General features: G+C 43.0%; 1 protein-coding gene across 1 annotated transcript in view; it reads right to left on the bottom strand.

Annotated features, from left to right (window-relative positions):
- Nucleotides 1–11,030: 11,030 nt before the first annotated feature.
- LOC124622454 (myrosinase 1-like) overlaps nucleotides 11,031–26,672 on the bottom strand; it is a 98,375-nt gene continuing 82,733 nt past the window's right edge. The window contains exons 9-11 of the mRNA XM_047148156.1: nucleotides 24,252–24,389; nucleotides 21,796–21,902; nucleotides 11,031–11,293 (exon numbers count right to left, since the gene is read on the bottom strand). Of these exons, the coding sequence (XP_047004112.1) occupies nucleotides 11,140–11,293; nucleotides 21,796–21,902; nucleotides 24,252–24,389 (399 nt within the window). The 3' untranslated portion in view covers nucleotides 11,031–11,139. The remainder of the gene's footprint in view (nucleotides 11,294–21,795; nucleotides 21,903–24,251; nucleotides 24,390–26,672) is intronic.

The following is a 26,672-nucleotide window of genomic DNA, read 5'->3' as shown; positions in this document are numbered from 1 at the left end:
TAGATTCATCTTTCATAATGATTTAATAAAAACAGTACTTTGGATTTCACAAATTAAGATTTTAGTGGAAATTCATGATTTTGTGGTTTTCGTCTCAAAACTGAAGGAAGCAAGATAGATTAAGTAGGCTAATAAATAAGGCTAGGATGTTTAGATTTAAATAGGTTGGAGGTCCGCTATGATTATGAAGATGTGTAAAGTTTCTTTTGAATACCTATAAAATTATAGCGATAGCGGATCTCAAAAGGACCAGTTCAGAGCTCATCTACTGCGTGCAGTGTAATTTAATTAATTCTCTCGCCCAAAATATTTAACTTAGCCACGTCAAAATTTTATTATCAATACTTACCTGCGTGCTGAATGCACGTTTAAATTAAGAGCTTGTTCGGCCATCAGCAAAAGAAGCTATAAATTATTATGTAACTTGAAGTGGTGCGTTACTAGCCCAGCGGCTAGTCGAGAGAGCCGAAAAGATCAGGCGTTCCCTTCGCCGTCCGCACCGCGGCTTTATATAATTATAAGAACGCTGCGCGAGGAAAGAAGGCCCCAGTTCTCTCCAAGCGCTGAATGACACGCCATCTGTGTCGGGAGCCGCATCGCATCAGTGTCACTGCTACAAACAGCCTCGGGTGCCGTATTAAGTTACTAGAGATACGCGGAACCATGAAAACATTTCATGTGAAGTGTTAATTCTGGAATGATTTTCATTATCTAGCTTCAGTTTGCGTATTGTCGTATTTTCACGTGCCGTCGCGGGACAGACATTCTACCAAATATTTAGCGTGGCGTTTGATGAAGTATTTTCATCAAATTATGGCGAGCATTCTTTTAACATTTAGTTCGGACATTCATAATTGCATCAGCGCATTAGACTCTGAACTGCTCTGTTAGTTAGGTTGTAGGGATACTTGTGTTTTTTTTTTTATCAGTGAATTTCAGAATATACTCAACTATTTTGGAAAACCGTTTTTGACTAGAAATCCCGGACAATCTCCTAATTCCTCAGAGCTATAAGCTGCAGCTATAATGGTATCTCAATTGAAGTGGGCACTAGGATCTCTAAATACTGGCTCCATGTTTTATTAAATCACTTTCTGGGTGCCAAGAAGTAAATAGAGAGCCAGTGTTGAGAACGGCGAAAGACAGCATTAACAACATTCTAAAAGCCAGAAACTGATTCAACACGCAAGCATTTATACATTAGACTAAATTTATACGAACTTATCCGCCGCCCCACAATATGCCATGTACTGTATACCTTATGTCCATTTGTGTGCCCTTAATGTATCCTGACTGTTTTTGTACATGACATCAGCTAAGCCTGGCACGTCAGCAATATATGTAACGTGCCTATGATATGTGCTATCGAGAACCTTAAAGTCTTTTTATGAATATGTCGTTGTGGCCGAGCAGCTATAGGCGCTTCAGTCTGGAACCACGCGACTGCTACAATCGCAGGTTCGAATCCTGCCTCGGGCATGGATGTGTGTGTTGTCCTTAGGTTAGTTAGGTTTAAGTAGTTCTAAGTTCTAGGGGACTGATGACTTCAGATGTTAAGTCCCATAGTGCTCAGAGCCATTTGAACCATTTTTATGAATATGTATCTCTGACAACAAATTACCAGCTGCCGTCAGTTACCATGTCGTACATAGTTCAGAATACTATCTTAAAAGGTGACTCTGTAGTGTGAAACTTTTCGTGAGATGACGAAATATGGCTACTTTTACTTGTAATTAAGAGTGATTTAAGAATGACTTGAAATACAGTTGTTACACATGTAAGTAAAAATTCGTGTAGTAACGTTTATCTTAATGTGAGGTGTGTAAAGTGTTATTTACACGTGGCGATCTATACAGACAATGTGGTGCTTTTCCATGTTGGCTTTACAGCTGCTTGTCAATGACGCTTAGTCGAAATTAGCTAATCGCACGATTACATAAACATCGCATTATAACCTGCTACAGACCATGTTTACGTTTATAGATTTTTCTCTAGCGAACGCAAAACCTCTTTCACTGGTCAACACATGGAGGGTATTAGACAGAGCCACTTACAGTGACAACAATGCAGTCGTCATAATTACAGACAGATATGTCAATCCACGTAGCATGTACCAGGAGCAGCAGCATCTACTCATAGGAAGGGCCGACTGGCAAAAAGTTCGAGACGTTGTTGAGGTATCGTCACTACACACTTTTCAAGGCAGTACTGATTTTAAAACGCATGTTCTGACAGAAGTCCTACAAAGAGCACCGGAAGCAGCTATACCACGGGCAAAACTGGCTGAGAACAGAAACAACAGTTGTTGACAGAATTGGCAAGATTAAGGAAGGATTCACGGCACAAGAGAGAGTGCTACCAACAACCAAAGACGGCTCCTGAAAGACAGATGAGACTCGACCTGCATCGTGACGAAATACCAAAAACAACTAAAGACAACAAGGCAAGACTACTGACCAATTTCGTCAAAACCCAATTACGAAACGACATCTGGGGACAACCATTCAGTATAGAAACAGAACGAGTTGAGACACCGACAGTTTTGTCAACACGAAAACAAGCCGATGAAACAATGGCTTATCGGTGGAGAAGCACAGCAGAATATCTCCTGAACAGACTCCTCTCAGATGACGAACCCAAACAAGAGGAGCGACACCTAAGATACAGGATGAGGCATCCATACGTCAAAGACAGTGTAACCATACCATTCTCACAAGAAGAACTCGCGATGGCAATCAGCAGGCTTAAAAACCGAAAAGCAACTGGCCCAGACAGAAACGTTAAAACAAACAGTACCATAAGCCACACCTTTTCTTACAAACATGTTCAAAGAGGCACTACCAACAGGCAGAATTCCAAACCTCTGCAAAACTGCTAATGTAGCAATGAGAGAGGACAAGTTACTCTCTCACACTCTCTCACCTAATTTTTCGCATACAGAAAATTATTAAAGATTTCATTACAACCTGACACACCTTGAGCAAGACTCTAGAAAGTTAACAGCCTGAGCAGATGTTGATGGAGCCTGGTAGGGCGCTAAAAGTATGAGATATTTTTATGATTATTAGCTCATAGAAACAGCTTGTTGGAAGTTGAAAGCAATTGGCGTCGAGCCCATCCCTTAGTAAATCTTGCCGGACAGGTCCACAGCCACACAAGGCAGACAGGGCAGCGCCTCATCGAGACAGGTCTCCAGCAGACCAGCAGAACAGTGCTGTGCTACCTGCTGTGGTGCCAGCTGAGGCCTGGGCTGGGGCGATGGTCTGAAGGAACGCGTCTACACAGTGGAGTCGTAAACCAGGCATTGTGTGCAGAGCCATGCATAATAAAAATTCCCAGCTGCTACCTGTGGTGGCCGATCAGGAACCCTGTTTGGCCTCTGACTTCCCACATATAGGGTAGGAACTCTCAGACAGCCCTCGAGATGTCCACCTTGGTAGCTGTGAAGTCAGTGCAGATTGCTAACCAAAGGGATCCGGGTTCGATTCATGGCTGGGTCAGTGACTTTTCTCTGCTTGGAGACTGGATGATCTGTTGTCCTTACGTTCGTATAGTCACAACTGACATTCCACTCTTGAGGTGGCAGTATGGGGACGTCCTAAAAGCCAATAAACTGAAAAAAAACCTCGAAAGCAAACAATGTCACGTGCTCGCTTACAAATCTGTGATCTTTCTCAAACGATTGTAAAGATAGTATTTCGGGAAGAAATTTGGTTCTCTCACATCTTATAGCTTCATTTATCCAGTTCATGATAAGCTGTCTGTCATTTCGTTAACGATCATACCTATTGTGATATATCGATATTAGGTAAACTACTGTAAGGAATTCTTGAAGTTCGCCATGAAAAGTATGGATCGCTCGAATTTTCGTTTGTTGCATGTTAGGCCATATGTTGTTGCATATGAAATGAATCTAACATATTAAATTATTCTTTAAACTTAGAGGGATATTGTTGTCTATCACTAATCTCCAGAAAATGGGTTGTATGTAAAGCGCTTGGTCCCAAACTTGCATGGCACTGAAAAAACCAGGATGAAATATTCACAAGATTCCTCGCATCTCATACACAGTTTCGAACCTAGAAACAAGATTTTGGCAAATGATAATGCGCAAAGAGGAGAGTTTTTCGCCTTGTGATAAACTTCCATACCTAGCGAAACTTCCATAACTAGCTTGATATTAAAGAAACTACAGATTTTTCGTTGAAATAGCCTAATATTTAAGCACCATCGACAGCTGATGAAACGAGAATTGCAGTGAATTTGGAACAAAATATGTGACGAAATTACGGTTTATTTTTATGTCAAGAATGAGCACTTTCACAAATCATAGTCGTGTCTTTCCCTCAGTCGTTAGTTTAATAATCCCTATCCCTACACAGAATGAAGGACTGCCCTTTTTCACCACAAACATGTTCTAGTTCATCAAAGACATTCGTAATCTGTTTACACCTTGATGAGTAAGTGACATGCTGCTGCAAGTTTAAATGTTTTCGTATTTCTCAGATCACTGCGATACAGCACATTAAAATCTGCTTCTTTCGCCAAAAAACAACTTACAGCGCAAGAACTCTCAGGCAACGCCAGTTAATGCACGAAAGCAAACAAAGTCACCGGCCTGCTGCCCGATCTGTAACATTTCTCAAACTATTGTGAAGAAACTATTCGATTAAAAAAATTGATTCTCAAACAGGTTGTAGCTTCATTTGTCAGCTTCACGATGAATTGCCAATCATTACGTTAATGGCCATAGATAGTGTGATATTCCGATAGTAAGTAAACTGCTGTAAGAAATTCTAAAAGTTCGCAGTGAAAAATAGGGGTCGTTACGAGTTTTGGTTTGTTGCATGTTAGGTCGTATGTTGCTGCATGTGAAATGTAGCTAACATATTGAACTATTCTTTAGACTTTGGAAGGGGTTTCTTTCAACTAAATGAAGATTAGGGACCCTAGGCTGGTCAGCCAAATGTCGGGAGGTTTTAACAAGAATGCTTTTACTTGTTCACTTTGCCTACCGGATCGGGTCGTTGGCTCTGTCTGAAGGCCTGTTATGAGACCCAACCTATTAGTTAAAACTGCCCCTTCACTAATTTTGATTAATTTTAATAATTAAATAGTGTTCAGGGAACTGATCACTACTAAACAAACAAGGATAGCATTGAACACATTTGAACAACAATCTTCCTAACATCAAACTGAACAATGACATACATTTATAAGTGATAAAATTAAGCTAGTAATGGCAATGGCCCTTAAATTCCAAATCTAACTCTTAAGGTCGGATAACGTATCTGTACTTGTTATTTTCTACTCTCTCCCCTTGTCAGACGGCGTAAAATACGTCAGACAAACCTACTGCAATTAACAAATTCTGAATAAGAGCGTGGCTGGAAAACTGAGCTCTGGCAATCACAGGTGTGCGTAATACGGGATTAAATGCCGAAACTGAGCATCACATTACCAAATACAGCATCGTGGACAGGTCAGCAAGCTGCCGATGGCGTATGCGTCGTCGAGGAGCCTCAATTGCAACAAAATGAATTTATTTTCGCAAACAGGCTTGCTGTTCGTAAACTGCTATTCAAAAGCTAATTATGCTTTCTTTCCAATCGTCTCACACTCGTTAAGACGGGACTCACCAGCCCAAAGGCGGAATCCAGTAACGTCTTTAATAAAGCGTGGCTCAAGGAAATTGCTCTGCTCCCGTCTGCTTTCTGTGAGACAGTATTCCCAACCGTAATTAGCGGAATCAGTCTGTCTCTAACAGTAAAACATGACAGTACCCCTAACTGAATACTAGTTTCAGTTGCAGCTGCAGACTTATTCAAAGTTATGCACTGCACACTGAAAAGAATTTACTCTCCTACAGCAGAGCCGAAAGCACGACGTCCGCTCGCTACAGGAGCTAAGACGCTTCTCTCGATAACAGCTCCAAAAGCTTCCCTCTGCAAAAATCAGCACCCCCACGCTATTTTTCGAGCTGGCCAATCCCGTGGCTCGAGACCAGCACAGTTCGCTACCCCTATTATTTCCTGGCTTCTTCCAGCCAATTAAAACATTCTGCGCCTTACTGCACCTAGAATGTTCTGGAACAAACTGAAACTCTGTTCAAAATTGAACCCACAAATCGTGTCACCGTGTTCGCCCTCGCGCGGGAAAAGGTCATTGCACTAGCTTAACCGCGTTTCTTAGAAAGCCCCAGAAAACGTTAAGATTCGTGGGAAGGCTCCCTTGGACGCCAGCTCATCTCGACATAGTGGCGTCGGCGTAACGTCCAGCGCCAACGAGGCGCCGTCCCTCGAAGGTCTGCCTGTGTTGCCCGCGCAATGGGTGCTTACCTGCTCCGGCGGTGCATCTCTCCCAGTGGGACGCTTTCGCATGCAGACTCGTAATAGTCGGTTGTAAACTTCCGCACACCTCTGCGCTGCCTTTGACCAGTGCCGCTCTTCCGCTCCAGCCAAACTCCGTGAAAATATCACCTGAACCCCGACTTCATGTAATATGCGAATTTCTTAAAGTTAATACGCATCTTCTGCCGTCTGATACTCCCTATATTAATTTCAATAGGCTGAGTGCCTGATAAATAACATAATAAGCTATATCTAACCCGTCTTTGCAACAATTATTATATTACAGTAAGGTGCAAAATACTGCTACCTTACAACTTGAAGGATATTGCTATCTATCACCAATCTTGGGAAAATGGATTGTATGTAAAGTGCTTCACACTAAACATGAGCGGCAGTGAAATAGCCAGAATGAAATATTCATAAACTTACTAATATCTCATATACTGTTTGAGATATCATAGTAAGTTTTTGGCAGTGTTAATACGCGAAGGGGATAGCATTTTGCCATCTGATTAATATGCAAATTTCCATGTGCAGCATGATACTCAGGCAACTGCAGATTTTTCCAAAGAAATGATGTAATTTTTAAGGGCTATCAACTGCTGGTGAAAAGAGAATTGCTTGCAGTTTTCTTTCATACAGAGAACAGGTATTTTCATAAACTATTGACTCGTCTTTCCCTCATTTGTTGGTTTAATAATATACTGTTGTTGTATTCTGCTGCAATTTCAACTGCATTAAGATGTTAGTGAGGTCAATGTTCGTAAACCGTGCGGTGTTTTGACAAAGGAGGCACATTTTCACTTGGTAAGAAGATAATTTCTACTCAAAACTCATTACTAGTAATGGTGCTCAAAAGAAAAATGAAGGGAGTGAAAAGTTCAAGGGAAAAAAATCACTATTTATGTAGAAATTTTGGCGGAATCCCATGCCAGAGCATATTTTAAACAATGAACTGTATGGATTGGAATTTGACAAAGGATTTTATTTCTGAATCTCAGTTATCTAAGAAATATGAAAACAATGAATACACAACAACCCGTCTTTTACTTCTTACCTCTATATAGAGTGAAGGATTCTACTTTTCTGCCACAAACATTTTTTAGTTCATCAAAGATATTAATAATATGTTTACACATTGACGGTTAGTTGGCAGGATTCTACAAATTTAAATGCTTTCATATTTATGAGATAATTGAGATGAAGAAAAAACATCCTTTGCCCAGTTTCAGTTCAGATCACTCTTTATTTAAAATACACACTGGTACAGGATTACGTTGGAATTTTTATCTCAACTAGGGATTTATTTCACCAGACGTCTTATTCCCCTATCTTTTTTCAGAGAAACGTTATCAGTGACGAATTTGGTGTAATACTAAATTCTCTTCTGGCCTTGTTAAAATCTGCTTCTTTTGCCAAAACACAGCAAAGTTTATAAATATTCATCTCACTAATATTCTAATGCAGTTGAAATTGCGACAGAGTCATGAAACAGTGTACTATTGAAATAGCATCTGAAGGAAAAAAAAATAAACTGTAGTTGTTCACGTATATTGTCCCTAACAAAAGCAATTCTCGTTTCACCAGCTAACGATGACCCTTAAGAACTACATTATTTTACTTAAGAAATCTGCAGTAGTTGTAGTTGAATATCGTGCTAGATATGGAAGTTTCTCATGTTAATCATATGGCAAAATACTCTCCTCTATGTGTACTGTCTTGTCAAAATCTTGTTTCTATGTCTCACACCGTTTACGTGTTAAGCGAAATGTTACAAACATTTCATTCTAGCTCTTTAGCTGGTGTGCAAGTTCAGCACAAAGTGCTTTAGTGCAACCCATTTCTCGGGATTGATGATAGATAGCAATTTCCTTCGAAGTATAAAAAATAATTCAGCATTTTAATTAAGTTTCATTCGCAGTAACGTATGATCGAAGATGCAACAAATATAAATTCGTAGTGAACCCTATTTTTCAAAGCAAAATGTGAGACAGGCTTTAAGCCCATTTCACACGGAGTATGTTTCGCCATTAGTCTGCCAGATGTCGCGTATGTCTGTCGTCCAGCAGGGAGCGATGACAACTATCTCGCATACTGAACTTCTCCTACGATGTGTGATTCCACTATGAAGCCAGGAGGCCCAGTTGATAGGGTGACGGGCAGACTTTCCCATTCTATTGTAAAGAAACTATTCACTAAAAAAATTTGATTGTTGCACATCTCATAGCTTAATTCGTCACAATCATGATGTACTGCCCACCATTTCGTTAATGGTCAATGATCGCTACTTCGGTTGAAATTTTGGCAGAATCATATATCTCAGTGTATTTTTAATAATGAATAAAACTGTGCCGGACCGAGACTCGAACTCGGGGACCTTTGCTTTTCGCGGGCAAGTGTTCTACTGGCTAATATAGGCAAGTACGACTCACGACCCGTCCTCACAGCTTCAGTTCTGCCAGTACCTCGTCTCCTGCCTTCCAAACTTGTGCCCGCGAAAGGCAAAGGTCCCGAGTTCGAGTCTCGGTCCTGCACACAGTTTTAATCTTCCAGGAAGTTTCATATCAGCGCACACTTCGCTGCAGAGTGAAAGTTTCATTATGGAAACATCTCCCAGGCTGTGGCTAAGCCATGTCTCCGCAATATCCTTTCTTCAGGCAGTGCTAGTTCTGCAAAGTTTGTAGATGAGCTTTGCTATAGTTTGGAAGGTAGGAGACGAGGTATTGGCAGACCTGAAGCTGTGAGGACGGGTCCTGGGTCGTGCTTGGATAGCTCAGTCGGTAGAGCACTTGCCCGCGAAAGGCAAAGCTCCCGAGTTCCAGTCACGGTCCGGCACACAGTTTTAATCTGATAGGAAGTTTCATACCAGCGCACACTCAACAACAGCTTGACGGGGACGCTGCTACAGATCGTCGCGCCGCGAGATCTTCGTCCACTGGTCGCCGTGGGCCACATAGCTCCGTCTCTTGCCCACATTCGAGATTTCCTGGTCGAACTCAGCTACATGGGCGAGGATCTACCGGCGACTTGGGCGCCGAGCTCGAGAAGATTACTATCGCATCTATTAGGCACGACAAACCCGTAACAACGTCGAACAACAACACCCAGCCATTCGCTGAACCAAGGTGTGGAGAGCCATCCACATCCCATGCCTGCCCACGTACGCTCGTTCCTTGTCGTATGCGGTGGTGAACGGCAAATTAGTCACACGCCAGCGCCTCCATTCCATCCATCTCACTGACGACCCTGTGTGTCTACACTCCGCAGTCGTCGATTCGGACGCGCCCCGCTTGACATGTGCTGTGACAGGCAGCTGCTGGGATCTTGTACAACGTATGCTCGCGCTCCTGTTGCGACGACAGCCAGATTCTATCATGCCAGACGAATTCCTACATCCAGATACCGTATACTTTCCCACTACCAGAACGAACGCCGTCAACGGGCAAGGACATGGCGCTGTACATTTTGCAAGCCGCGCCCGAAAGCCTCTGGGCTTGTTGATCCCCCTGACGACAACTCATGAGGCGTTCAGCCACCATGCATTGTACTGCACACGACTATCGAATTATTTAGGCGCATTATTCGAGGATCCTCCTGCCCATTGGGGCGTTCCGAGTACTCGAAGTTGCCTTGAAAATGATTCACGGCACACGATTGATCCTCTGGGAAAACGGTTTAGAGGGAGTCCCCCTTGCATTCATTACGCGAAGACGACTCTGAAGCCGGCCGGGGTAGGCGCTACAGTCTGGAACCGCGGGGCCACTACGGTCGCAGGTTCGAATCCTGCCTCTGGCGTGGATGTGTGTGATGCCCTTAGGTTAGTTAGGTTTAAGTAGTTATAAGTTCTAGGGGACTGATGACCTCAGAAGTTAAGTCCCATAGCGCTCAGAGCCATTTTGAACGACTCTGAAGCTTCTGGTGGCGGTTGTAGGATACAGTTGGAAAAAAATACAACAATAAATAAATGCATGAAAAAAGAAGATTATATATGTATTTATACTCATAAATAAATGAATTTTATCCAATAAAGCTCTCTTGATCATGTCAAACCCCTTTCCTTCCTTGGCTGTGGGAGGACGGGAATGGGACATTGAGGCCAGGTCTCGGAAGGCGACCCCTGCCCTCTTTGTCCCCAACCCTTCTCTCAGGTCATTGACAGAATAAAAAACGGCAGAGCACTCGCCCAGGAAGACAAACCTCCCGAGTTCGAGTCTCGGCCAGCACATATTTTTAATCTGCCAGGAAGTTTCATACCAGCGCACACTCCGCTTCAGAGTGAAAGTTTCATTCTGATGAGCGATATGGATCAAAACTGGCCAAAGGGTTCCATTTCTATAGTTCAGCTACCTAAGAAATACGAAAACATATGATGACGGTGTAACAAGCTGAATGGCAATTCATAACGAACTATTGGACTAATATTATTGTGCGAGATTTCTGTCCTGTTTTTAGGCTTAAAAATGTATTATCTACTAAAAATCACAAGTCTATTTGCGCTACAGTGCTTCTATTGTTAATCAACGAATGAGTCTTCAAAATTCGGGTAACTGTATTACAAATTATCTTGCTGCGGCACCGCCTGCGCGTGGTCATCTTGTGTGGAAGGAAAAGGGGGTGTTACATACTGAATCCAGCCACAGATCCGGTACGGTAAGTGTTGAGAAACAATGAAACTGCAGGTGAAGAAAGATGTACTTTATTTATTGTTTTTGTAAAAATTCGAAAGGCGGCCACTGGAAGTGGCTGACATCGTCAGACGGTGCAGGGCTGTCTGCAGAGGGAGAGCTGGTCAGAGGACGGGCGGCGTGGTGTCCGCGTCCTCGAAGTCCTGCAGCGGCACCTCCTTGCTCTGGTAGATCTGCCCCAGCACCGACACCGACGCCTTGGCCGTCCTCGGCCGCTCCGGGTCGTCGAAGTCCACGTTGTACAGGCCGAACTTCCTCCTGCCGGAACCGAAACCAACTGTGTTTCAAGTATGCTGGGTATTAATGTGGTGCGGTGCCAGGAAGAACAGGACGTCCACTCAGGTCAGTACGTGGTTATAAAACAAAATCAAATTGGAGTAGTGGAGGGGAGCAAACAGTCGACACAACACGGTATACAAGCGGGATTACCCCGAGGCAACTTCCTGGGGCCCCTCTTGTTTAACCTGTACACCAATGACTTCTCGGCTACACAAAATACGACAGTAGACATCTATGCGGATGGCACGGCCATCCTAACCCTAGACTGGAAACCGTCAAACATTAATTCACGATTGCAGACAGCACTCAGAACTGCCGAGCCTCGGTTGGAACGGTGGCGTGTTAAAATGGTTCAAATGGCTCTGAGCACTATGGGACTTAACATCTGAGGTCATCAGTCCCTTAGACTTAGAACTACTTAAACCTAACTAACCTAAGGACATCACACACATCCATGCCCTAGGCAGGATTCGAACCTGCGACCTTAGCAGCCGCGTGGTTCCGGACTGAAGCGCCTAGAACCTCTCGACCACAGCGGACGGAGGCGTGTTAAAGTAAACGTCGACAAGTGCGAGGCTGTTCTGTTCACACCCAAACCGAAACACCTGCACAAACATCAAAACTGCAGACAAATAACACTACACACACACCCAAATACGTTTCTGTAAGAAAGTCAGATACCTCGGTATCTGGCTTGACCAGCGACTTACACGGGTGGACCACACTGAATACGTAACCATCTGAGCAAACGCGTGACTCAAACAGTTTTACCCCATGCTCAACAGGCAAATCACACTAAATAGGAGGGTTCCAGGTCCATGTACTCCACATTAATTAGAACGTTGATGATGTATTGTAATATGATACCCTCCTCTGACATTAACTTTCTTTATAGAAATAGTCGATTCCAGGGACATTTTCGAATCTTGTATAGGTGAACATTATCTCGGCTGTTTCACTGAAAGAATTCCGTATGATTTTGTATACGATGTGTTGTATTTCAGGCTAAAATGTATAAAAAGAAATTAATTTGTTAAAATCGAAATTTACTAACTGCTTAAGTGGCTGAAATTACTCTTCTTTTAGAAATATTTGAAATTACGAAATACCTGGCATACTTAAAATTCCTGTTATTAATTGCACAATCTAGCGCTAATTATTAAATTTATTTCTGGATTCATTTACAAAATAATGGTATAGCTTGGTGATGATTCTTCTTTTGTGAAGAAAGATTGTGAACTCTTTTGTTTTGTAAACTCTTTGGAATGTGTTAGTGCCGCAGAAAGAGTTAGTAATAGTGGGCATGCCTCTGATGGAAACGGACGTACTTTTAATTTTGGCAATAGTAATGTAATTTATGGTTTTATGAAAATGGAGATTGTGAAGTCAGTGTGATGTGGAAGAATGGGATAAAATAAAAAAGAGTCATGGAAACAGAAAGTATTTCAATAGTTATCATGTCAACTGGAACCCACAAAGTCACAATTGCAGCCCCAAGAATCTACTGCTAAACGTACTGCAGCCGACAACGAGAAAATGAAGATAATTAAAACTTTTTGTGTATCTTATGCCTCTCGAAACTTTTGAAACTAATGAAGAGACTGAATATTTACTGGTGATGTGAGAGAGGTTAAGATTACAGTATGCAGTTCCAGTTTGGGGATACGCAGCTCCAACACGGCTGCGCCGCCCGCAGATCATACAGAACGAAGTGCTACGCATCGTAAGCAACGGTCCACGATACACACGCACCGCGGACCTTCCAGAGAATACCACGTTAAGACTCTCACGGAGGTATGTAAAAAAATTGCCACACGGCTGTACAAGAAAACGAGACACTCGAACAATCCTTTCATCTTAGCCTGGCTAACTACGATCACAGTCGTAGGTGGAAACACAATCGCTCAAAACACTACTACCTAGGGACAATTAACCATCTGTAGATAACGTGACAAATACTGGTGAATCCCTGCAGCACAGCAAAATTAACTGGCACTGACAGGTGTAAACTAACCGACCAACCGGCAACGCAAGGAAGTCGTATTTCACACAAACCCTAGCAAATCCCTTACGCAGTGATTGATTAATAACCAATCGACCACTTAGACGACAATTTTTGCTTTATACAGGTACAGACGCTGCAGCTGGCCTAGGAGATTTCGCAGGTGCGCAGCCCAGCAGTACCCCTCCTCCGAAGGACTGACATTCTTTATGACGACCTAAGCTATGACAAGGGTACCGATCATTGCACGATACCCAAAAATAACAACCACCCTACCATTGCATGACCAGTAGCAGATAGCAAGAAACTGCTACTGCTCTTACTACTCGATCAAACTATGGTAGAGGTGTTTTCCTTTGGCGCTTGCCTTCGCACATTTTTTCCTCTGTCCTTTAAACCGCTACTCTTCGTTCGCTTTTCGTCCATTATCTATCTCCTCGATGCGACCGTGTTATTGGGTAATCTTACCAAGACGCACGGATAACATCACGGCTCCACAGCCTGTGAAGTCCTCGATTAGTAACTAACAAACACAGAGGTGACAGTAAATGTTTTGAGATGGTCACCACGTCGATGTGGGCATGGAGGGGCTCCACCCTTTATAAAAAATAGATACGGAGGAGTTGGTCTAATAGTGAACAAGGAAGTGGGAATGCGTCTTCGCTACTATGAACTTCATAGGTAACGCATTATAGTAACCAAAATAGCAACGAAGCCAACACCCACCACAACACTACAAGTTTATATGCTCACCACCTCCACAGATGACGACATAATTGGAAAAATGTATCTATAATTATTATAAAAACGTATGTATGTATCTATCTCCACATCATCTTCTAAACCACTGGCTCAATTTCAACCAAACTTGGTACACATATCACTTATTGTCTGCATAGCACCATTATGGAGGTAATAACTACCTACATCTCCAAAGGGTGTGGATTAAAAAGAAGCATAGCTTATGACTCGCAAGTAGCCAGATTACATTCATCCAATACTCGAGAATTAGAGCACTTAGTGACTTGTGACCAACTTTACACATAATTTCAAACCTTTACGAGACTTTTTCTTGCTGACAGTCCCCAGAAAATGATGAAAGGGAAATAGTTTCTCCCTTACTTCACTTTCCCTGTTCATGCAGTGAAACTGTCGCATCGTGCGTGACGTTTTAATTTAGTACTTCTTTACTACTATTTCTGTTCGCACCACATTTTAAAGATAGTATCCACATATACCAATAGCTGTACCAGCAAAATTATTTTAGTCTATGACACATAGTTCAGGAGACAGGACGTCATAAACATTGAGCTGCGTGAAATCGAAACTGCAGGGCGAAATTAGCTAGAGATACAGGTGGAATGTGTAAACAGATATGTGTGAAATATATATATGTGACAAGTGCGTGTGCAGACAAAGCCCCTGAACAGATTCCAAGAAAAACTAGGTTCACATATTACTTAGTATGTGGAAATACACTACTGGCCATTAAAATTGCTTCACCAAGAAGAAATGCAGATGATAAACGGGTATTCATTGGACAAATAGATTATACTAGAACTGACATGTGATTACATTTTCACGCAATTTGGGTGCATAGATCCCGAGAAATCAGTACCCAGAACAACCACCTCTGGCCGTAACAACGGCCTTGATGCGCCTGGGCATTGAGTCAAACAGAGCTTGGATGGCGTGTACAGGTACAGCTGCTCATGCAGCTTCAACACGATACCACAGTTCATCAAGAGTAGTGACTGGCGTATTGTGACGAGCCAGTTGGTCGGCCACCATTGACCAGATGTTTTCAATTGGTGAGAGATCTGGAGAATGTGCTTGCCAGGGCAGCAGTCGAACATTTTCCGTATCCAGAAAGGCCCGTACAGGACCTGCAACATGCGGTTGTGCAATATCCTGCTGAAATGTAGGGTTTCGCAGGGATCGAATGAAGGGGAGAGCCACGGGTCGTAACACATCTGAAATGTAACGTCCACTGTTCAAAGTGCCGTCAATGCGAACAAGAGGTGACCAAGACGTGTAACCAATGGCACCCCATACCATCACGCCGGGTGATATCCCGGTATGCCGATGACGAATACACGCTTCCAATGTGCGTTCACCGCTATGTCGCCAAACACGGATACGACCATCACGATGCTGTAAACAGAACCTGGATTCATCCGAAAAAATGACGTTTTGCCATTCGTGCACCGAGATTCGTCGTTGAGTAAACCATCGCAGGCGCTCCCGTCTGTGATGCAGCGTCAAGGGTAACCGCAGCTGTGGTCTCCGAGCTGATAGTCCATGCTGTTGCAAACGTCGCCGAACTGTTCGTACAAATGGTTGTTGTCTTGCAAACGTTCCGATCTGTTGACTCAGGGATCGAGACGTGGCTGCACGATCCGTTACAGCCTTGCGGATAAGATGACTGTCATCTCGACTGCTAGTGATACGAGGCCGTTGGAATCCAGCACGGCGTTCCGTATTACCCTCCAGAACCCACCGATTCCATAGTCTGCTAACAGTCATTGGATCTCGACCAACGCGAGCTTGCTGTCGCGATACGATAAACTGCAATCGCGATAGGCTACAATCCGACCTTTACCAAAGTGGGAAACGTGGTGGTACGCTTTTCTTCTCCTTACACGAGGCATCAAAACAACGTTTCACCAGGCAACGCCGGTCAACTACCGTTTGTGTATGAGAAATCGGCTGGAAACTTCCTCACGTCAGCACGTTGTAGGTGTCGCCACCGGCGCCAACCTTGTGTGAATGCTCTGAAAAGCTAATCATTTGCATATCACAGCATCTTCTTCCAGTCGGTTAAATTTCGCGTCTGTAGCACGTCATCTTCGTGATGTAGCAATTTTAACGGCCAGTAGTGTAAATACTGTGGGAGTAATAACCAGACACCTCAGTGTGCACATGATAATGTGAAGAGAGAAGTTGTAGAAGGAGTCGTACAGAAAGAGAGGGGGCAGTAGGAGATGTACACAGATCTGGGGGTGAGGTGGGGAGGAAATGCTCAGAGAGAGGGGGAAGGAGGAGAAGGACTAATAGAAGATTGGAATAAATATATACGTAGGTCACGCTGGGTGCTCGGCTAGTGATAAAAGAAACTACTCAGATTGTTAAAGAAGAGGAAAAAGTAATTGTGCTGTGGGACTTGAATTCGAGAGTAGGGAAGGGAAGAAGGAAATGGAGAAGAACAAGGCCTGAGAGAAAGGAACGAAAGGGGAAGCCGCCTGATAGGATATGGCACACAACATAATTTAAACATGTCTAACATGTGGTTTAAGAATCACGAAAGAAGGTTATACACTTGGAAACGACATGGGTAAATCAGAAAGAAAGAAATAGGCTTAGAAATCAGATTTTGGACTGTAAAACATTTCCAGGGGCAGGCACGAATTATTTCCATAACTTATTTGTTGTCCATTGCAGTTTAAAACTAAAGAAACTGCAGAAACGTAGGAAATTTAAGAGATAGGACCTAGGTAAATGAAGGAACCAAAGGTGGTTGAGAGTTTCAAAGGGAGCATTAGGTAACGTTTGAGTCAATCAGAGGAAAGAAATCCACTAGAAGATGATTGGGTAGCTTTGAGAGCAGCAGAGAATCAAATAGTCAAAAAGACAACGCCTCGAGAAGTAATCGGTTCACACACAGAGGATATTGTATTTGAACGAGGAAAGGAGAAAATAAAGTTAGCAAATGAAACAGGCAGAAAGGGATTACTCCTCCGTGTGAACAGGTCTCGGAAGACCCATCGGTAGCGAACGACCACCAAATGATCCTCGGCCGAGAGGCATCTTTGGATGAAGATACGGAGGGGCACGTGGTCAGCACACTGCTCTCTCGGCTGTCGTCAGCCTTCGTGACGTGAGCCGGTACTTCTCAGTCAAGTAGCTCCTCAGTGGGTCTCACAAGGGTTGAGTGCACCCCGCTTGTCAACAGCGCTAGGCAGACCCGGAGGTCACCCATCCAAATGTTAACCAAGTCCGAGAGTGCCTAACTTCGGTGACAGTACGGCAACCGGAGTTATCTCTGCGGCAAGGCCGTTGGCCGAAAGGGAATACAGATGTCCAAAAATAACATTGACAGTAAACGCGAAACAGCTAAGCTTGAATGGCTAGAGGACAAATGCAAGGCCGCGGAAGAATGCGTGGCTAGGGGAAAGATAGGTGTCTCCAATTGGGAAATTGAAGAAACCATTGGAGAAAAGGGAAGCAGCTGAATGAATTCAGCAACTCTGATGACATACCAGTACTAAACAAAGAAGGGAAGGCTGAAAGGTGGAAGGAATATACAAAACGGCTATTCAAGGGAAACAAGCCTGAAGGCAATATTATAGCAAGGGAAGAGGAAGCAGATGAAGATGAGAGGAGGAAGATGTGATATCGCAAGAAGAATTTGAGGTCCCTGGAGTAGACGATATTCTCTCAGAATTATTGAGATCTTTGAGAGACCCAGCTGGGATAAAAGTGTTTCACCTGGTGTGTTAGATATATTGTGAGACAAGCGAAATACCTTCACATTTCTAGAATTATGTAATATTTCTAACTGCAAAGTAGGCAGGTCCTGACAGTTGTGAATATTACCGAACTATCAGTTTAATAAGTTACAGCTGGAAAATACTGACACCAATCATTTACGGAAGACTGGAAAAGTGGCAGAAGCCGATCCCAGGGTCCGGGAAATCGTAGGAAGACGCGAGGCAATATTAATTCTACGGCTTATCTTAGAAGATAGGTTGAAGAACGGCAAACTTACTTTTATGGCATTTGTAGATTTAGAGAAAACTTTAGACACTACTGAGTTGAATACATTCTTTCAAATTCTTTAGGTATGAGGATAAAACGCAAGGAGCAAAATAACGTCTTCAACTTGTACAGAAAGCGGACAGTAGTTATAGGAATCGAAGGGCATCGAAGGGAAGCGGTAGTTGAGCAGTGTGTGAAAGAGAATTTTAACGTCTAACCGACGTTACTCAGTCTGTACGATGAGCAAGAAGTAAAGAAAATAAAGGAGATATTTGGAAAGAGAAGTGAAGTTGTGGGAGAAGAAACAAAAGGCCTGCTGAAACATTGTAATTCTGTCAGAGCCATCAAAAGGCTTATGAGAACAGCTGAAGGGGTGGATAGCGTCTTACAATGAATTAATATGTAGGGTCTTCAGAAATTAAGTTAGACATGTCACCCCACGTTAAAGCCGTTGCGCAACAAGAGGGACGCATTATCAGAACAGAGTACATGTTCCCAGTTTCCTGCAGACTCAGATCTGCTGTGCTACGGATAACAAGTGCATCACAGTGTGGGATTGAAATGGCACAGCAGGCAACGTAGGGTTGGAGTAATCAGGACATCACTGTTCTCATGAATTCATCACGAAAATGCTATGTCACATCTAGCCATAATGAACTGGTGCCGGCAATAAGACAGAGGGCATACAGACGTGGATGGTGCAGATCGGGAAGTCCAGAACTTGCACCATTTGATATTCATGTTTTCAGTTAGCTTAGAGAACATCTGGGAGATCAGCGGCTCCCTAATGGCTCCATGAACAAGGAGCGGTTTACTGTCGTCGAGAAACTAAACGATTGGTTGATCTGACCTTTTTTTACAGAGACTTCGTAACTATGCTGAAAAATAGTGTCTATTTGAAGTGTAGTGCAGCATTAAATAAAAGTTACCTGGCTTCCCAAAATAATGTGTAACTTACTTTTTGAAGTCCCCTCGTAAGATGAACATCAACGAAAAGTAAACAAGAGTAATGGAATGTAATTGTAATAAATCAGACTGTTCATGTGGGTATTATATTAGGAAATGAGACTCGAAAGTAGTGGGTGAGTTTTATTATTTGGCTCCAAAGTAATTGAGGTGGAACACGTCTAGTTAGGTGCATGCACGACAGATATACAGACGCAAAAAGAGATCCCAAATGGTTGGAATATTGGCGTGACATATGCTGCACATAAAAAGGCGACAGCTTGGAATGTACAAACTGTAGGGGGATCACGTTACTGAACACCGTATATAAAATATTCTCCTGCCTGCTTTATACCCGTGTAAAGCCTTACGCAGAAAAAGCAATTGGGAGATACCAGGTAAGTTTTAGATCTGGAAAATCAACTATTGATCAAACATCCACTCTGAGGCAGATACTGAAAAAAAGGGAATACAATATAGAAACACATCATATATTTGTTGACCTTGGAGCAGCATATGACGCCATAAAAAGAAATAAGCTTATTGAAGCTGTGAATGAACAAGGCATGTCGCAATATCCGTACGTCTCATAATTTTGACCTTGGGAAAGTAGTGTGTGAAATACGGATACAGGGAAATTTAACATCAAGTTTCGAAACAATCTGTGGACTGAAGCAAGGATATGCACTCTCATATGTGCTTTTTATCATTCAACTAGAGAAGATAATAAGGACAGCTCAGGTCAACACAACATGCACAATATACAATAGAATGGTGCAGCTTCTGGCTTATGCAGAAGGTGTGGGTATTATTGCAAGATCCGAACTAGCTGCTGAATAAACATATAGGGCGCTGGTGGTAGCAGCAACAGTAATGGGAATGAAAGTAAATATTAATAGAAGCAAATAAATGCGAATAATGGACCAGAACTAAATCTAATATTAGAAATTGACCTGGTGCAAATAGAATCTGTTAGTGAAATTGTCTATCTGGGAGCGCTGGTAACATCATATAATGATATTACTGTGGAAATAAAGTGGCGTATCCACTATCTAATAAATGCTGTTGTGGGCTGGCCCCACTACTCAAGTACAGAAATCTGTTCAGAAGAACAAAGTATCAGTTGCATAAAAGTTTAATACGTCCAGTACTAACATATGGCTCAGAAACCTGGACACTGACACAACAGTGTGACTCGAACGAAAGGTGTTACGCAAAATCTATCAGGTCACTGACGAAGGTGGAGCATGGCGTAGACGATATAATTTTGAACTTTACATGTTATGTAAGGAGTTTGAAATCATAACGTTCAAGAAAATATACAGCTTGAAATGGGTCGGCCAGATTTTACGCATGGAATATGGAAACCCGGCAAAAATAGCACTGCTGCTGCTACCGTCAGTGCGACGAAGAAGCAGAAGGAGACAAAGACTTCGATAGTTGGATAATGTACAAGAAGGTTTTATAATTATTGGTGGCAGAGGATGGAGAGGAGTAGGAGGAGGAGGAGGAGGAGGAGGAGGAAAATAAGGGATGAGGGTCGAGCTAGAGAGTACAAAAAATGAAGACTGGCAATAGCAAGAAGAGCCTTTCTGAAAGACGAAATTGCAAACAACCAGTGTATGTTTAAATGTTAGGAAGTCTTTTCTGAAAGTATTTGTCTGGGGTGTATCACTGTACATAAGTGTAACGTGGAAGATAAACAGTTCAGGTGATTAGAGAATAGAAGTTTTTTTAAAAAATTTGATACTACAGAAGAATGCTGAAGATTAGATGGGTAGACCGAATAACTAATGAGGATATACAGTAGCGAAATGGGAAAGAAGAAATTTTATGGTACAACTTGATTAAAAGAAGTGGTCGACTGATAAGACACATCCTGAGGCATCAAGGAATTCTCCGTTTGGTAATGAAGGGTAGTGAAATAGGTAAAAATTATAGAGGGAGATCACGGCTGGAATGCAGTAAGCAAGTGCAAATGGATGCTGGCTGCAGGTGCTAAGTAGAAATTAAGAGACTTGCACAGAATGGAACAGCTTGGAGAGCTACATCAAATCAGTCTTAGAACTGACGACAACGAAAACATTAGAGAGAGAAGAACAGAAATTGATGAAGGCTTCGAAGAACCGTTAGTAGACATGGGCAGATTGCTTACATCAAAATGTAGGCAAGGATAAACGAAAGAAAGAGATATGGAATGGAGAGTAGCACAAAAAAGAACAACCATCTAAAAGTTAAAAGGTGAAAGAATGATCCGAAATACGCAACAGGATTCAGCCAAGGAGGTCCTTAAGTGCAGGATATCACGGGAAAAGTAGCCTATGACAGAAGAAATAGACTTTTGGCTAGTTGTGGTCTAGCACTGAGTCGCATGTTTTGGATGTGCTCTTTTAAAATACAGAATGGTAGTTAACTAGTAGGTGGTCAGCGAGTGCAAGTGGGAATCAGACAGTGGAAGCATTTGAATATTGGGACACAAAAAATCAATGACGAAGATAAATTACAAGTTGAGGAGGTATTACGCAAGGCAGGTCAGGAAGGTAAGGACAGGTTGGCGAGAGTGCTTTATGGAATACAAGCCTTGATAAATAAAGAACTGGAGGGATAAATTTAGCTGAAATTGTCAGGGGAGAGTATTCGTGGGATATACAGTTGAAGACTTTGGACGTAGCAATTGTGGAATTTTAAAGGGAGAAGGGCAGGAGAAATGCAGGTTAAGTTCGGAACACGCACAGTGCAGATAGAAAAGGATAAACTTGTAAGTGCTGGTACTCACGTGTATCCACTCATCCACTCTAGAGTGTCGATGAGAGCCCAGACGCTGTAGCCGATCACCGGTACATCGTCCTCGTTGATGGCTCGCAGAACGGCCGAGAGGTAACCCTGAAAATAAATTGTCGTCTGAAGCTCGGGCTAAGACTCGATCAGTAATTTATTTTTCGTGTACGGATTACAAGATGCTCACTATCCATCTAACATTTAGCGGGAATTAGGTCTAGTTATCTGCAATCAGCTCACGTCCTTCTAAGCAGAGTCCTGTTTTCGTACACACCAGCAGCTGTTGAGCGTCCTGTGGTTCTCCACGGCAGTATTTATCATTTCCTCCTTTGTAGGGGCACACTGTTAATCAGTTCATGCTTTTTCACACAGGAAACGGCAGTAGGTAATCAGACGGTGATTCTTTGTTTAGCACTACCATGTCATGGTTCTATGAGAATTATTAACTGATTTACACAGACGAGATAACCTTAAAAACTGCAAAAACTCTGCTCAACATATTTTATACTTTAAAAAATTGAAACAATACAAACACAGTTTCAAAAATAAACTATCTTCGATTAACATAGCGCACCAACAAGAAATAATGAATAAGAGGGAAAATTTCTAAGTTGTTGGACGTACATATCCCCAAAAATTTAGTCTGGGTATATCATGTAGTAGACTTCCTGCTTTTTCCTATATCGTGATTAAGACCTAGGTGTTTTCAGGATTTATGAAAAGATACCTCTTTGCTACACTAGGAGATGAAATTGTTACACGGATCGTTGAGCTAAAATGAGGGAAAGGGATGAACGACAACGAATACGTGTTATCAGCTTATTGGAGTAGGTACCTAGGAGTCGAAAGTTTTGAGACATCAGATTTGTACAGAAGTTAAAAGATGGATTTTTGGAGTATACCTGCAGTTGGATATAAAATTCGGGAGCGTGTGATGTTTGTTGTTGGATAAGACAGACAAGTGGGAAGGAAGCTATTAGTTGTATCCGACTGGAACAGCACATCAGTGAAGTCTGAACAGGAGAGCAGAACGCCATACACGGTCATTGGGTCTTTTAGTGTCTGGGGAAAGGAGGTGGGAAGATCGACACTTGTGGCGTTGCTGGTACAAGAGGTGGACTAGGTAGAAGGCATGACCACCATTAGGAAATTTAGGACAGAAGAAAGAGTGAAAGGAGGACTGCGGAAAGTATCGCTCAAGGTGTTTGTATATGCTTTTGGAGAGATAGGTAAGGTTGTAAAGCATAAGGTTACGATAATGTATTTGGCAGGTTGATTAAAAGAGGATCGTGGCCAAATGGGAATGTTTTTTACCTTTTCAAGGACGAGTCTGTCTCTAACAACTGGGAGGGTGTAGTCGGTTCGTTGACGCTTGATGGTGTGATAGAAATGAAGGAATGTTTCATAAAACGTGTATGTTCTGATGAACCAGAGTACTGGTGATTATGGGTTTGTTGGTGCTTAGGGAGCGGATGTCGGAGTGAAGGACCTTGCACAAGTGTCAGCTGATTTGAGGTTAGGGAAGCTGGGTAAAGGGTACATTAAATTAAGTTTGATAAGCCTTTGAAGAGGAGGTGGACCTTCTTATGGGATTAACTAGTTGCTACAAAGAGACGGAAGATGAATTTGAACTGTAACGATATTTGTCGGAGTGTGCGAGGGCGTTGAAAGGATATATTATTTTGCAGGACTGTTGAGATAATTTGGTCTATGTTTTCGGCTATTGGAGAGGAGAACTGTGGTTTCTTAAGAAATGGCTTCGCTTTACGCGTGTGGGATTGCGTGGAGTTGAGTGGAGTTCGCTGCAGGTACTACAGGTGGTGGGAGAGTCCAGGTTGGGACATTCCTTATGTAGATGATGTGATCTGCAGTGAGAACAGATGGATGGATTTTTGTATTCACGGGTTTATTCGTCGTTGTAATGCAGCCTGTGGCTGGAGTCTGGGCTTCAGACGGTTCCACTTCGTGACGTTGTAAGGAAAAGGCACGTTTTGGATAAGTTAGTCGCCAGGGCCAGAATGAATTTTTCACTTAGTAGCGTAGTGCGCGCTGATATGAAACTTCCTGGTAGAGCACTTGCCAGCGATAGAAAAGTCCGGTACACAGTTTTAATCTACCAGGAAGTTTTATAGTCAACAGTGATTGGTCATTCCATCAGCAATAAACCGAAAACTAAGCACAAACTTTATTTGTATTGGGCATTTGCACTATCTGCTAGTGTGAGGAAGAAGTTAGGAATAAAGAAAAAAAGAGAAAAAAATGTCCATTAGTGTTTGCAGCTTGTATCGCGGTGAAAATGTAAAATGTAGCTCGAGTTCGTTCCCATAGAGGAAAATGGAAAAGAAAGCTTTAACGTAGATAACGAGGTTATTATGGACGGAGCCCAAGTTTGGACTTCACATCAATGAGGAAAGAAACTCGCTGCCTGTCGTCGAGCAGGGTGGTAAGACTCACCCTGTGGTAGTGGATGCGGCCCGTGTCGTTGAGAACGCCTGGAGGGTCAGCGAAGCCGTTCTCCGTGATGAAGATCTGGTAGCCGGGGTACTTCTCGTGCACCCAGTTGAGCAGCTTGCGCAGGCCCCACGGCACGTCCTGAAAACCGAGAGGGAGGCGTCAACATGCGGTTCCGACATCACAACAAGTGGAGCCTGTTATGCCAGTCTCTCCAAAGCGTTGCAACCCCAAACATTCTCAGACTGTAATGAAATTTGAACCACAGATTATCCGCACAACAAATACACATTCATAGGGTTACAACTCTGCATGTGCTTCTCACTTTGAGGATATGGTAAGTCGTGAAACCCACACATGCTCAAATCGGAGACACTGAATGTCACTGCATGGAATCTAAGAGTGCCAAGACATGTTCATGGGGGAAAGGAAGATAGAGGTTGGAATGAAATAGAACAAATAACGGGCAACGCTGGGAATCAGTCCACTCTGAGATGAGACTGGCACAAGAGACGAAATCACAGTGAGCCACACAAACTAGTAAGAAAGCTGATGTACTCAACAACAAAAAAGTTGATGTGTGTTACATTAGGTTGAGGTTCAGTGTTTACAAAGTGATTGTGATGTTGTACGCGATGTAGCACGGCAGAAAATGGAGCCTGTGACCACGGGAGACATTGCTAGAGGTTAGAGAAAACTCGTAAAGACAACACATACATGTCGTATTATTTCACATAAATCCGCCTGATAATGAAGGCTTCAGCCTCTGAAAAGCGTAGTGGGAAAAAAAATTGTGACTGCAAACAGTAAAGCTGTTGTTTCAGTCGATTCAGTAACACTCACTCTAAAACCTAAACTATCATCTTCGTATTTAAAACCTGCATCTCCATCTACATACATATTCCGCAAGCCACCGTATACTGCCATGTCCCTAGTCATTTCTTTTTCTATTCTACTCGAAAATGGTGCGAGCCCTTCCAAATTAACGACGGGATAGACCAGATGTGGCTCCAGTTCAAAGAAATAGTATCGGGAGCAGTTGAGAGATTTATACCAAATAAATTAACAAACGACGGAGCTGATCCTCCTTGATACCCAAACCGGGTCAGAACACTGTTGCAGAAGCAACGAAAAAAAAAAAACATGTGAAATTTAAACGGACGGAAAATATCAAAAATTGGTGATCCTTTACAGAACCTTGAAATTTTAGCGCCGACTTCAATGCGAGATGCTCATAATAGTTTCCACAATGAAACTTTGTCTCGAAGCCTGGCAGAAAATCCAAAGAGATTCTGGTCGTATGTCAAATATGCTAGCGGCAAGACACAGTCAATGCCTTCTCTGCGCAATAGCAATGGAGATACTATCGAAGACAGTGCTGCCAAAGCAGGGTTACTAAGCACAGCCTTCTGAAATTCCCTCACAAAAAAAGACGAAGTAAATATTTCAGAATTCGAATCACGAACAGCTGCCAACATGTAGAAGTAAATGTCCTTGGAGTAGTGAAGCAACGTAAATCACTGAACAAAAGCAAATCTTCCGGTCCAGATTGTATACCTGTTAGGTTCCTTTCAGAGTATGCTGATACAATAACTCCATACTTAACAATCATACACCTGTTCGCTCGACAAAATAAACGTACTCAAAGACTGGAAAGTTGCACAGGTCACAACAATATTCAAGAAAGGTAGTAGGAGTAATCCACTAAATTACAGGCCCATATCATTAACGTCGATATGCCGCAGGATTTTGGAACATATATTGTGTTCGAACATTATGAATTACCTCGAAGAAAATAGCCTACTGACACACAACCAGCACGGTTTTGGAAATCACCTTTCTTGTGAAACACAACTACACTCCTGGAAATGGAAAAAAGAACACATTGACACCGGTGTGTCAGACCCACCATACTTGCTCCGGACACTGCGAGAGGGCTGTACAAGCAATGATCACACGCACGGCACAGCGGACACACCAGGAACCGCGGTGTTGGCCGTCGAATGGCGCTAGCTGCGCAGCATTTGTGCACCGCCGCCGTCAGTGTCAGCCAGTTTGCCGTGGCATACGGAGCTCCATCGCAGTCTTTAACACTGGTAGCATGCCGCGACAGCGTGGACGTGAACCGTATGTGCAGTTGACGGACTTTGAGCGAGGGCGTATAGTGGGCATGCGGGAGGCCGGGTGGACGTACCGCCGAATTGCTCAACACGTGGGGCGTGAGGTCTCCACAGTACATCGATGTTGTCGCCAGTGGTCGGCGGAAGGTGCACGTGGCCGTCGACCTGGGACCGGACCGCAGCGACGCACGGATGCACGCCAAGACCGTAGGATCCTACGCAGTGCCGTAGGGGACCGCACTGCCACTTCCCAGCAAATTAGGGACACTGTTGCTCCTGGGGTATCGGCGAGGACCATTCGCAA

Source organism: Schistocerca americana, chromosome 7, assembly GCF_021461395.2.
Source record: "Schistocerca americana isolate TAMUIC-IGC-003095 chromosome 7, iqSchAmer2.1, whole genome shotgun sequence".
Lineage (NCBI taxonomy): Eukaryota > Metazoa > Arthropoda > Insecta > Orthoptera > Acrididae > Schistocerca > Schistocerca americana.
Note: the sequence above shows the minus strand (reverse complement) of the source record. Positions and strands in the feature narration are given on the sequence as shown.